The sequence below is a fragment of the Tenrec ecaudatus genome, chromosome 9 (genome assembly GCF_050624435.1).
Source record: "Tenrec ecaudatus isolate mTenEca1 chromosome 9, mTenEca1.hap1, whole genome shotgun sequence".
Classification (NCBI taxonomy): domain Eukaryota; kingdom Metazoa; phylum Chordata; class Mammalia; order Afrosoricida; family Tenrecidae; genus Tenrec; species Tenrec ecaudatus.
This window is the reverse complement of record NC_134538.1, coordinates 70,758,526-70,771,667: the sequence shown is the minus strand read 5'-3', so window position 1 is coordinate 70,771,667 and position 13,142 is coordinate 70,758,526. Positions and strand designations below refer to the sequence as shown.

The window sequence follows — 13,142 nt, the reverse complement described above, 5'->3', positions numbered from 1 at the left end:
CTCGCTGCTCAAGGCTTCCTTGGTTTTGCCCTCCATCTGTCGGGTATCAAGTGAGCAGACACAGAGGCAGAAACAGGGATTCCACAATCAGCGGCAGGAAAAGTCCTGAGTGAGGCTCACTGGAGGGTCCTGTGTCAAGCAGCAGAGACCAGCCAACAAAGGTGGTGGCTGCAGAGACCACGAGACTGAGTGACAGGCTTTCCTGGTCCTTGGTTGGAGGATCAGCTGTGCTAAAGGAGCTTCGTAAGGTTCACCCACACAAGGCAGAGACCCTGGGGCTATGCAACTGAAAGACTGAGGATCAGAGAGAGTGACGTGCCTGCTGGAATGGCTGAGATGGGGTACAGTGGATAAGAGAAATGTATCCTGAATATTTCGACATCTGTTAGCTTTTCTAAAAGACGCCCCTAAGTGTGCGTTTTGTGTGCCCAAACCAGTACCAATAGACTATTATCAAACCCAGCGGAAAAGCAGAGCATCAGGGGAAGGATGGTTGCTGCCAGAAGCAAGGACGGAAGAGGCACGTCAGACCTTGGTCTCCTAGAAACCAGCCTGGAGCTGACGTGGAGCTCAATTCCCTGCCCCCCGGTGAAGTAAGAGGAGGTCAGGTGTGGTCTCCATGCCATTCCTCACATGACGGTCCACTTCTGAACATCCAGCCACGGAGATCCCCAGGGACAAAAGTTCTCCTCTGACACACTTGGGGTCACCATGAGTTGGGGGGGGGTCAACCCCACAACAACTGTTTTTGTTTGTTTGTAAACAGGGTCCTAATGATGCTGCTGCCAACCAGGACCAGCATGTGAATCCCTGGTGAAGCGTTTCCACGCTGAGTGTGGAGGGTCATCTGACATCTAAGGGACGGGGCTTCACCTCTGGGCAGACAAGCAGGGCTGGGCAGACTCGGACCCAGGTTCTCTGTACAGAGACTTTCAGATGTCGGTCTCCTGGCTGTGGTTCCCTAGAGACATCGTGGGCTATATGCTGAGCTGCTAACCACAAGGTCAGCAGTTCAAAGTCACCAGTCTCTCTGAGAAAGAAAGATTATAGAATTTAGAGACTCAGAAACCCTAAGCAGCAGCTATACTCTGCCCTACAGAGTCATCACGAGTCAGAATTGACTCAGTGGCAGTGGCTTTAATAAAATTATGGTATCAATGAAATAGGCTGGGGTTGGATGTTCTACGGAAGGAAAGAAGGACTTTTTGAACAAAATGACACAACAAAGAGCAGACCACCCCTCCCCCATTTTTGAGCCCGAGGAAGAGTGTGATCCTGGCTTCCTGCCTGCTCGGTCAACATGGAGTCTGGGAACATTTCCCAACCAGGATCTATGTGCACCGTTGTCACCCATGAGCAGTACAAAGAGCAGTTGACTCCCAGGGGCTCTGCAGGGGCAGGAGAGAGGGTGTTAAGGCTTGGGGGTAAGGACTGTGGCTGGGGCAAGCTTATCTGACTCAGTCCAGGCTCAGATATTCAAGGGTCCTGATTTGTTTTCTCACTCTTTGATTTCTCTCCCTGGGACGTTCTCTAGACTAGGTTTCCTTTAGCCACTTCTCTGCCAAGTCAATTTGCTACCTTGGTGCAGTTCCATGTTTGTATAACTCTTTGGACAAGTCCCTGATTGGGGGGAGTGGGGGGTTGCAAATGGCTAGTGAGCCATTGATAAGCTTCTGGAGCACAGTTCTATCCTGATGCACACGGGGCACCATGAGTCAGAGCTGCCTGGGTGGCAACTGGTGTTTATGTGGGCACAATTCTCTGTAACTTAACCGTCTCCACAACCACAAGAAAACAAGCACACAGAGACAAGCTTGCCGCCTGACAACTTGATATTGTCCTAAAAGTATACATGCTAAACTAGTCAACATATGACAATAGCAAATACATCCTAATAATATGACATTCTGGTTATGCTTGGTAAATCCAGTGAAATTCATCACACAAGCGTCTGAATTGTTTCTTTGAAGAAAGTTACCATATCTGTACCTGCTATTACTTCTGCATCATAATTATGTGATACACTAAACCATAATGACTAAAAACCAGTTGTGAATTTTATGTGGAGTGATTTAGGGTCCTAAGAAAAAGACTAAACCGTGGGATTAAGTTGACATTGCTTTTGCTTGTTGAAAGCACCTGGATTAAGTAATACAAAAGTGCCCACGGGAACCCTAGATTGACATCTCTCCAGGATGTTAAGAGAGCACTCCTAGAAAGTTCCCCTGAGCTCAGCCTGGGTCCAACACCCCCAGGTCCCACACTTGATGAGGAAGCCCAGGCTGAGACAAGACAAGACGAGATGTACCCACAGGGTTTATTCGGGTTGACAGCGTTTCTGTGTATCTTATGACCAGAGAAGAATCAAGCAACCCCAACTCCAGATTCCCACACAGGAGAGCCACTTACATTTATCCTGCAGTGAATCATGGGGGACTTCTCCCTGCGGGCTTTCTTCCAAGTCTCCATAATGCAGGACCTTGTGGTTTGGCGACAGCCGACAATACCAGAATTTGTCTGAGGAAAAACAAAAGACACACACACACGTTTACAAGGTAGCTAAAGCGATTCCGGATGCCAAGATATATCTCCATCCTTATTTCATCGTTCCCTTGCCGGGCGGATAAAAAAGCAGTTCATTTGATTTGGAGTCTGCTGGGATATCATTCAGTCATGCAGAGAAATGGAATCCCGATACAGGCTGCAATCGAGATAAACCTGGAAGACTTGTCAAAAAGGCACACATTTTGTGTGGGTTCACTTCTTTGAAAGCTCTAGGTTAGGCAAGGGGAGAGAGATCAAAATGTATTTTACCAGGGGTACCAGCAGAGAGGGGGAAATCTCACTCTGACTAGAGGACACTGAGCCCTGGTGGATGTTGGGGGTTAGGCATTGAGTTGACCACCACAAGGCAAGGCTCAACCCACAAGGCAATTCACGAGAGAAAGTGGTTGTCTGCTCTTGGACAGATTTACAGTCTCAGAAGCCTTATACAGAGTTTCCATGAGTCAGCTTTCACTCAATGGCAGTGAGTTTTGGGGGTTTTAGTGATGCTTGTAAGGGTGGTGTGAAAATTTGCAAGTAGATAATGGTAATGGTGAAACAATAGGATACAACTTAATGCCATTGAATTATATACCAAAAAATGTTAAATGGCAAACAATGTGTTATGTACATACTTACCACAGTAAAAATGAAGAAACAATTAAAAACAAGTGCTTGGGGCTAGGAAAGAACATCTCCTTTTGATTATATTTTGGTAGTCATTGGGAAAATTATCAAATCCTTTAATTTCATGAACAACAGGTCTCTCTGAGGTGGCAAATTTCAAGAGAGTATTTTTTATCTGTGTATATAAAGAGCCCTTCCTTTTCCACTTGGGTCAGACTGAAAGGGAGAAATGTAGAAAAAAGTCAGCTTTCTTTCCAAACCTTTCTACTTCTACCCTTTTCTCTGAAATTGCATGTTTGTTGTAATGGCTGTGAGCAAGGTCAAAGTCCCCCTAATACAAGGTGCTTCTGCCAAGGCTGTCAAAACACCTACATCAACCCATCAGTACATGCTAAGGACGATATTGGAAACATACAGGGGTAGTCATTGATGAAGAAATGGTCTAGGTAATTCAGGAACTTCCTCAAAGAATGGGGATTTCATCTTCTTTTCACAAATTCCTATTCTTGTCCTCAAAACAGGTATGACTAGGGAATTAGGATAATTCTGATAAACAACTCCTTAAACTTTATTCTCTAAGCTCTCCACGGTAATAAAAAAGTATGAGCATGTTTTGAGAAGTAGGGAGATGGAGGCAAAAGCTGTTCTTCAAACATTAACCACTTGAGTGGTGACAGTAATCGATGGGCTGTTTCAGGGCTCAGTGCAAACTCTGCCCCTGCCAGGAGCCCTCTTTGGTCCCTGCAACTAGAACTTTCCCCATCCTCCAAGCTACTACATGTGGGCTTTGGCTTAGACTGGGATTACTGGGGCCTTCATGTCAACCACCATAGCATTCCTCATTATGGGCCACAGACTAGATCTAAGCAGTCTGTCCCAGTGGGTGTGCTAGGGACAGTTACTGGTCAGAGATGAGGTCTTCAAGACACTCATCAGTCCTGACAGGGCAGAGAAGGTGGCCACCATCTTCACTTCATAATCAGTGTCCCAATCTGCTGGCACAGTGTCTGGCACGTACAAGTGGCACATTGGTGTTGGTTAAATTGATCGAATTAATGTCCAGGTAGTTTGGTCAAATGTCCAAGGCTTACAACTCCTCTGGATATCTAGAAGTCCCTCTAGAGCAGTGGTTCTCAACCTTCCTAATGCCGTGACCCTTTAATATAGTTCCTCATGTGTGGTCACCCCCCGAACCATAAAGTTATTTTTGTTGCTACTTCATCACTGTAATTTTGCTACTGTTATGAATCAGGTGACCCCTGTGAAAGGGTCATTCAACCCCCAAAGGGGTCGTGACCCACAGGTTGAGAACCTCTGCTCTAGAGGGTCATGTAGTTGTCCAGCTCTGTGGACTCTGTCACAAGTGACTTTGAAATTACTCCGCACTATAAAGCTCTCCATAACCCCTTCAGAAAAGGCTTATCTTTCATCTGAAATCATTTTCACTCTAAAGCCAGGTTTTCACTATGAGTCCAGTAAATAGAAAAAATCAACCATTTTTAAACAAAACGAACAACCAAATAAGAATGCCCTCACTTCCCAGAACAAAAGTGGCTCTGATGAGTCTCTTCATCTATCGAGGTTGTCATTGTTGGGTGCTATCAAGTTGGCTCCGACTCATCGTGATCCTGTGTTCAACAGAATTAGCCACTGACCCATGCCTGTGCCATCCAAACAATTGTTATGCTTGAGACCACTTTTGCAACGACTATGTCGACTCATGTCTCTTGAGGGCCTTTCTGTGTTTTCAGACCTTGACTTACCAAGCATGATGCCCTTCCTTAGGGACTGGCCACTATTGATGACATCTCCAGAGTACATGAGATGAAGTTGAAACATCTTCGCGTCTAAGAAGCAATCTGAGTTTACTTCCCCTAAGGCAGATTTGTTTGTTCTTCTGGCAGACCATGGCAATTCCAATATTCTTTGCCAGCACCACAGTTCAAATGCATCAAGTTGCTCTCCTGTCTTCTTTCCTCATTGTCCAGCTTCCAAAAGCTTATGAGGTGATTTAAAATGTCATGGCTTGGACCAGGCACAGGAGTCCTCGAAGCGATGCTTTCGCTCTTTAATATTTTAAAGTGCAGCGCATTTGCTCAAAGCAATACACCAGTTCATTTCTTGACTGCTGTTTCCATGGCCATTGACTGCAGACCCAAGAAAAATGAGATCCTTTTCTCTATTTATCACAGTGTTGTTTATTGATGTAGTGGTGAGGATTTTTATTTTCTTTACATTGAGTCATAATCCACACTGAAGGATGCAGTCTTTCAAACCCTCTTCACTCTCAGTAAGCAAGGTTGTGTCACCTGCATATGGCTGGGTGTTAATGAGCTTTCCTTCAATCCTGGTGATGTATTTATCTTTATATTGTCCCATTTCTTGGATTATTTGCTCAGCAAACAGATTGACTAAGTATAATGGGAAGATACAACCCTAACACAAACTTTTCTTAATTTTAAACCAGGAAGTATTATTCCCTTGTTCTGTTCAAAAAAACTTCCACATGAACACAATTAGGTGGTCTGGGGTTTCCATTCACAGTTTGTGTGGTTAATAACATACAAGTAAACATCTTTCTGGTATTCTCTTTCAGCCAATATGCCTCTGTTGTTAGCTATTATATCCTTTTTCTAGGTCCTCTTCTGAATCTGGCTTGAATTTCTGGCAGCTCCTTGTTGACATACTCCTATAGCCATTGTCAAATCATCTTCAACAAAATTTTGCTTTCATGCTATATTAATGATATTGTTCAATAATTTCTGCATTCTGTTATGTCACTGTGATAGTTAGGTTTATTGTGCCAACCTGGTCAATAGGAACATGTGGGATGAATCAGATCCCAGTTTTATTGGAGGGCAAAGAGATAAATGGCTCTGTCCCCCTCTCTCTTGTGATCAGAGTGTGCTGCTGTTTTAGCTAGTTCTCTATATCAACCTGTGAGCTACACTACCTCTGGGGCAAGCCAACCCGTGGATTGTGTACTTAGAGCTGGAGGCTCCTTCGAGACCTGCTTCACTAGGCTGCTGGTGCATACATCACGTGAGCTTGAGGCTGGTGGATCCTGTCACCTTGCATTGCTTGCATTTGATCTCCCATCCGGGCCTGCTTTGCTAAGCTCCCCAGCTACTGACTATTGGTGACCCACCCTGCTTCCTGCTGCCTGTGGACAGACTCTGCTTGCCTTGCCTGATGGAGGAGTCTACTTTCTTGACCTTGGACCTGGCATCCCTCATGAGTTGAAAGACTTTCAGTATATTAACCATTCCATAGAAGTGAGTTGAACTGAACCCTCTGTAGATGAATTAGCTGTTATATCGCTTCTCACTGTATAAACATATCCATATATACTCATAAGGGCCCTGGTTTTGTTTCTCTAGAGAACCATGCCTAACACAGTCAACTTTCTTTGGAATGGCCACAAAGACAGATCTCTTCCTGTTGGTTAGCCGTCTTCCAAGGTTCTTGACATAGACTGGGGAGTACTTCTTGTGCTGTATCCATTTGTTCAAACATTATCACGAAGATTCTATCAATTCACAGAGTCTGTTTGTTCTTGTTGTTTGTATGCTAAATGCCTTCAGGGCAGCTTGGGCTTCTTCCTTCAATACTATGGGGTCTTGATCTTATGCTACCTTTTGTTGTATAAACAGAGTCCAAGAATCACGGACACATAGGTAGAATAAGACAAAGCTGCCATCAAAAAAGAATCCAGAAACATTTTAAAGGATAAAAAAGTGATTTGATGGCTTGGAAAACACCTGGATTGCTAAAGTTTTCAACATGATGTCTTTTATATACTGAACACAGGTCGTTGTTCTGGAAGCGCATTTCAAAGGGAGGGAACATAGCTATTCCCTGTGTACCTCAGAGTCATTTTAATTATAGAATGTAATTATCAGTTTCCCATGAGGAGAACCGATTTGTGGTTTTGACTTGTAACTCACAGTGACTAGTTCCCAAGGAGGAGGCTGGGCTTTGACCTTGAGCACCAACACTGTCTGTGAAGGAGCCTCTTGGGGGTCTGGTACGACAGACTGCAGAGGTCCCTCTTCTTTGAAAGAACAACTGCCATGTCTAAGTAGCCCATGATGCTCACAAAGCCCATTAGAGCAGCTGGTGCCTCTGGGAGAGATTTTTGGTTGGTAAGCAACCGAGGAGTGACAAAAAGTCCAGGAGGAGGTCAGAGAAGACGGAGTGCCGGACATGCTGGTCTGTTTCTGAACGAGCTCTCACCGTGATCTTTACAGGAGCCCTCACCGGGGTAAATACCTTGGAGTTAAAGGTCAATATACCAGCCAAAGACCAATTGTAATTGCACACTTCCTCTCCCTGCCACATATTTCAGTGCCTATTTACAGAGTGCCTACTATGAACACAGCATGCTCCTGGCGTAGCAAGACACCATTCAAATGGAAGACAGGTAGGAGAGACAAACGCGCGCTTGCAGACAAGAAGCAGAAGGAAGACACAAATTGGCCATTCTGGCCGACACAGAAAACATGCATCTGGAAGTTATTTTTGCAATATATACCCACATCACGAACTTCAGGACAGTAGCTGTTTATTAGGGTTCCAGTAACCGAAACAACTTTCTTACAAGGTTCCAGTTCTAGGGCTTCATAAACTGTTTCTACCTGAGACCCCCTTTTGCTCCCCAGAACTTTGCAACATGGGCAGGTGCTGCCAGAAGCACTTTGGATTCATTTTGTGTTTGGAATATGAATTTGTTTTTTGTCAGTGTGTTAAGAAATCCTTCACTGTTGCAGATTTTTTGACGCCCCCCTCCCCCCATGCAGTTATGCAACCTTATATGGGGTCATGACCCACAGTTTAAGAAGATTTAGACTTTACAGAAACATGAAAGGATGACTAGAAATGTGTCTTAAGGACATCTGGGGCAGGCTGGCAGGAATCCTGAGTCAAGAAAAGTTAAAAATTCTCTTGGTTTTTATGACACTACTTGTCCTTGATTTTCCTCCTTCCTTTGGCTAATTCTTCTCATACCCTGTGGTTATGGGTTGAATTATTACCCCCGACTCCCACCCCTGCCAAATTAGGTCCTGGAAACTGTCAGCCTTAGGTCTGTGGAAGGAGTTTCATGTGGGAATAGGGGATGCTTTGCTTTGTTAAGGACACATGTGGGTTGTCTATGTCAATCACTTTTTGCAACAGAGAAGAGCTGATCAGACAGAGAAGCAAGCAAGCACAGGCGAGGGAAGGTAGATGCCATACAGACCACATGAATATCACCAAGGAACCAAACTGGAACGTGACATGGGCTTCCCCTCAGAGTGACAGGAGAGAAAGTGACCCCCTAGATCTACTGCTGTGAAATTAGACAGCTAGTCTCCTCCACCGTGAGAGAATACCTTGAAGGCACCCCCTTTGCGTTTCTTCTGTTTTACCAGCAATAGTTCAATAGGGCACGCTGTCTGCTTCTCTTTGTCTACTACCGAAATGGAAAAGATCAGAAAAGGTTCATGAAAATTGCTGTGAGCGACATGGTCAATTCCACCCATCCAGCAGGAAATTTTGGTTGGATGGCAAAAATTTGGAAAAGGGAGCTATAAAGGCTTGAGAAAGCTAGCCTGCCTGACCCATTATCATATGGTTAGATTCTCAGCTGTTCTTTCCTCAGGTTAAAAGTTGGATACTCAAGATTTGGGAAGGTGAGAGCTGGGATAAGGTAACAGGTTGTTCTTGACAACTGCTGATGAGACGCACAGTAGAACAACATACTGCCTGATGCTCCAGCATCTCCCAAATAACTTGCAAACCAAACCATTGGGAACCATTGGGTGACTTTCATGAGTAGGTTGTGAGGTCTTTCTTCCTAGTCTATCTTAGTCTGGAAGCTCCATAGAATCAGCATCACAGCAGTGCACAAGGCTCTACTGGCAATGGGTGGTGGCCGAGCATGAGGTGCAATGGCTAGCAGTCAAACTCATGTCTCTAGCATGGAGGAAGGAATTCTGGCCCTAAACCACCATTGCTTCCATCTTGGAAGCCGAGCTCCAGTACAGTCGAGCAGAGTTGCCATTTGCAGCCACACCAGCACCCCAACAGGTTGGGGGAGATGGTTGTCTGTCGATACCACCAGCAGCTTGAATTGCAGTTTACTTTAGGGTAAGGAAAATGTGTACTTTCCTTTCAAAACCCAGCGTGATGTTACTAGTTCCTCAAACCCTCTGGGCAATGAGCAAGTGGATTGTGTCACTAAAAGCAATTAGCAGGAAGCAGAGAGAACATTATCAGAGATTGATTTCTAGCATTTAAGACAAAATAAGAGTTAATATGGAGGTCTTCCAGTCCATTATGGGGAGGGCATTAATAGTCATCTCTACACACACACACACCAATGCAGAAACTCAAAATAGACAACTCTGTGCTTCGTTTCGTCTTCCTTTTCATGTATGTGTGTGAAGGTTCAGAGGAAAAGCTGGTTTCAAAGCTTGTGAGCCTTGAAGAAAGGTCTCCAGGGCTGATTAAACTTATTCCTAATATCACACGGATTATTATGGAACTAATGGCCACTGACAACTGTAATTTTTGCTGCACTGCCTAATAGAACCTTCTGTAATTGTGGGAACACTCTGTATGCATGCCCTCTAAAACTCAGAAAGCACATTTCTAGTTTTCTGTCATGTTAATTAATTTACACAGTTTCTGCCCTTCAGACTTAGAATAGAACTGAAATCACCCCCTGCCCCCCGGTGGCTCAATTTTCAGCCAGGAAACAAATATGTCTATAAAGTGAACGGTAACGGTAGGGAGATATACCTCCTAAGAACAATCAACCACTGGAGACAAAAAGGGCATCATTTGGGCAAGGGCAACATTCAGAAGGGGTCAGAACGAAGGAGGAATGGAAACAGGAAGCACCGGGAGCAAATAGGCTGAGGAGTGTTACATTGTCGGGATTGCAATCAATGGCATGAAACAAAAGGTGCATGAATTATTGAGGAGAAAATTGATTTTCTCTGTAAACCTTCACTGAATTCACAATAAAAAGTTTTAAATTCTTTTTTTTAAGAAAATCACTCTGTGGTACAGAGCAACCTGTCTTCTGCCTTCGTCATCAACCAGTTCAGAACTGACTACAGATTTTCAGAGGACCTGCTGAAGGCCAGCTGGTATTGATGAGTAGAGGGTGCTGCGCAGTCCAGGAGGCACAGCCATAGCAAGAAGCAAGGCTGATCAGCTCTGCTGTGGCAACTGGGGAGACCTTTGTCTGGGATGAGAATTCCACAGGCCACAGCTGACTGCTGATGTGAGGGTCCGGGAGTTCTATGTTTGGGAGACACAGTGGCATTTCCTAAAGCACTTTTAATAGGATTTCAGCTTTCCTAGGTTAGAACATGCAAAGTCTTCAGTGTGAGGAAACGTCTGCTTCTTGATTAAGTTGCTTTTTTCCAAGTTACAAACTTAAGGCAAATGTCTTTTTTTTCTCCTCCAAGTGCTGAGATTCAAGATTTCTCTGTTGTTCCAGGAAAGGGGAACAGCAGCTCCGGGTATATAAAGGTCATTCTGCCATTCGTATATCTGTCACATCCCTGTCCACACTTCAAAATGAAGGACTTGTGTTTTTGATTCAGAGTTCTGCTTCCCTGGAGATTGCTTCCCTAGCTGAAGATGATTCCAGAGCCATTAAACACTTTTAAGATATGATTTAGTGACTCCAGAGCCTTTGGCCTCCGACATGTGGAGTATTGTACCTGGCCCTCCAATTCCCTGGCTCTAAGTGCTTGGGTAAAATGATTAAAAACTACCTTTAGGATCCTGTTCTTCATCTGTTAAGAAAGTTATGGTAAAACATCTAAAACATCCCTCAAGCACTTTCCACAGGGCTTGTTTACAGTAAATCTGACTTCCCATTCTTTCAGTCAGTGGTAGTACTTCTTGCCTGCACTTCTGATTACACCCCATTTGGGTAACAATGATTCCTGGTTATTTTGATTATTTGGAAAGTACCCAGCTTTCTTCATTGGTAATAGCTATTTATTTAGATCCACCTCTTTCTAACATTACACTGCCATTCATCGAGTCAGATGCCATTGAGTCAGTTCCAAACTGTGTCAGTCTGGGTTGACTAGAGAACCAAACTCATAGAAACTCCTGTGTGTAGAAGAAAGAGATTCATATATAAGAGCAATTGGATATTAAGAAAACATCCCAGGCAAGTCCAGATCAAGTCCATAAGTCCCGATATTAGCCCATATGTCCGATATCAATATATAAAGTCCTCTTCAGACTCACAAAACACATGCAATGCTGCCAAATGCAGGAAGAGCTCAGGCCAGTGGGTGGGAAGTCTTTGATCCAGTGGCGTAAGCATCTCAACACTGGCAGGGTTCTTTGCGTGGCTTCTCCGGCTCCATCAGCCCCTCTCCGTGTGTCTTCTCTGCAGGGATGTTTTGCAGGGAGTGAGCAGAAAGAGAGAATGTCTCCTGCCTTCAAAGAGGAAGACAGGAGTTCCCAGAATCCCCAGGAGAAGGACATGCCCACACAGAGGCCTCATTGGCTGTCACCTGATTGACAGGCTAGACTCCACCCCTTCACTCTGAATCCTCAAATTGACACCAAATTATGTAACTACTACAGTGACCTTATGCATCACAGAACAAATGCCACTGCCTGGTCCTGCGCTGTCCTTACAATTGATCCTATGCTTTAGCCTAAATTTTAACCAGCGGGGAGAATTAGAAAGAACTTGCTCCCGCAAATGGTTATTATGGTTACTGTGCCTCTATCTCCTGTCTGGCTCTGGGTTTCCAGGCTTTGCCAAAGAGAAGAGTAAGGTACACAGTCCTTGTTGGTAAAAAGGTGGAAGCATGTTTATTGGTTCTGGGAGGTTGGGAGATACGTTTTTCCAAGTATTGAATTCCAAAAGAAATTAGACATGTTATCTTTTCAAGATGGGGTGCTTGCCAACCAAATTGGACAATGTCCTCCGCCAGGAACTAGTTTCATGTTAGTATTGCTTCAAATGACTCTTCCATGTTTGGCCTTGGGCTTGTATCAAGGCCAGTTAATGCAAGTGACTCAGAGAGATCCTAAACTCTGAAACGTAAGTAACATCAAGGGGCGAGGATACAATGCTGAGCCCGCAGGGTCTCAATCAAGCAAACAGTAGGCTGAACAACAGCAACCTATTAGCTCGCCTGTGGAAGCTCAGGGGATACAGAAGCAAGACAATTTCCTCGGTGAAGGATCCAGCAACGAGGATCTTAAACTGCGCAGTGCAGGCAGACTGGAACAAAGAAGGTGTTTAACATTCAGTGCTACCCTCTACCTCCTGTGTCTCAAAATCAATATTCGGAGGAACTACCAATTATAAAAAATAGGAAATATTACTAATGAATGTTCAATGATTGCTTGAATGAACTGCATTCAGTGCTTCCATGCACAAGTGGATTGACCTCTGAGCAACTATCTGATGTATAGAAACTAGCATTGCGCCTGTTTTGTGGTAGTGGCTGTCAGCTGCTGTGAGCCAGCCTCCAGGCACAATGGAATGAAGTACTGCCCAGTCCAGCACCAGCTCTGCGATCAGTTGAGGATCAGCTGGTTGTGATCTGAAGAGTTCTCATTGGCTGGTCCATGTCAGTTGGAAGCGCCACTGAAATCAATTCAGTACCATGGCAAGACACAAGGCACCACTGACCCATGCGTGGTGGCACATGAGGTGACTTGGTTAGAGTCCAACATGGGCTCCCCCATGGAAGACAAGGATTCTACCTTTGTCCCACGTGTCAATTTGTAGAGGAGACAATGGGAGCATGGAGAGTAGGTGGCCGTATGCTACCCAGCTAGTGAGGGCAGAGATGGGGACTTCAACCAGACATGGGTGGCTTGTGAGATTAGCTGCCCCAAGTTCTACATGTTGCCAAACATTCCCCAAACCCAGGTTTTCAAATTCTGGATCAGATCATCTAAGTCCAAGAATTTCAAATGAGACAAGCAGAAAG

The 13,142-nt window shown here is 44.7% G+C and overlaps 1 protein-coding gene across 1 annotated transcript in view; it reads right to left on the bottom strand.

Annotated features, from left to right (window-relative positions):
- Positions 1 to 13,142, bottom strand: part of ELMO1 (engulfment and cell motility 1) — a 673,946-nt gene that overhangs the window by 28,363 nt on the left and 632,441 nt on the right. Inside the window, exon 19 of the mRNA XM_075558190.1 lies at positions 2,410 to 2,517. Within this exon, the coding sequence (XP_075414305.1) occupies positions 2,410 to 2,517 (108 nt within the window). The remainder of the gene's footprint in view (positions 1 to 2,409; positions 2,518 to 13,142) is intronic.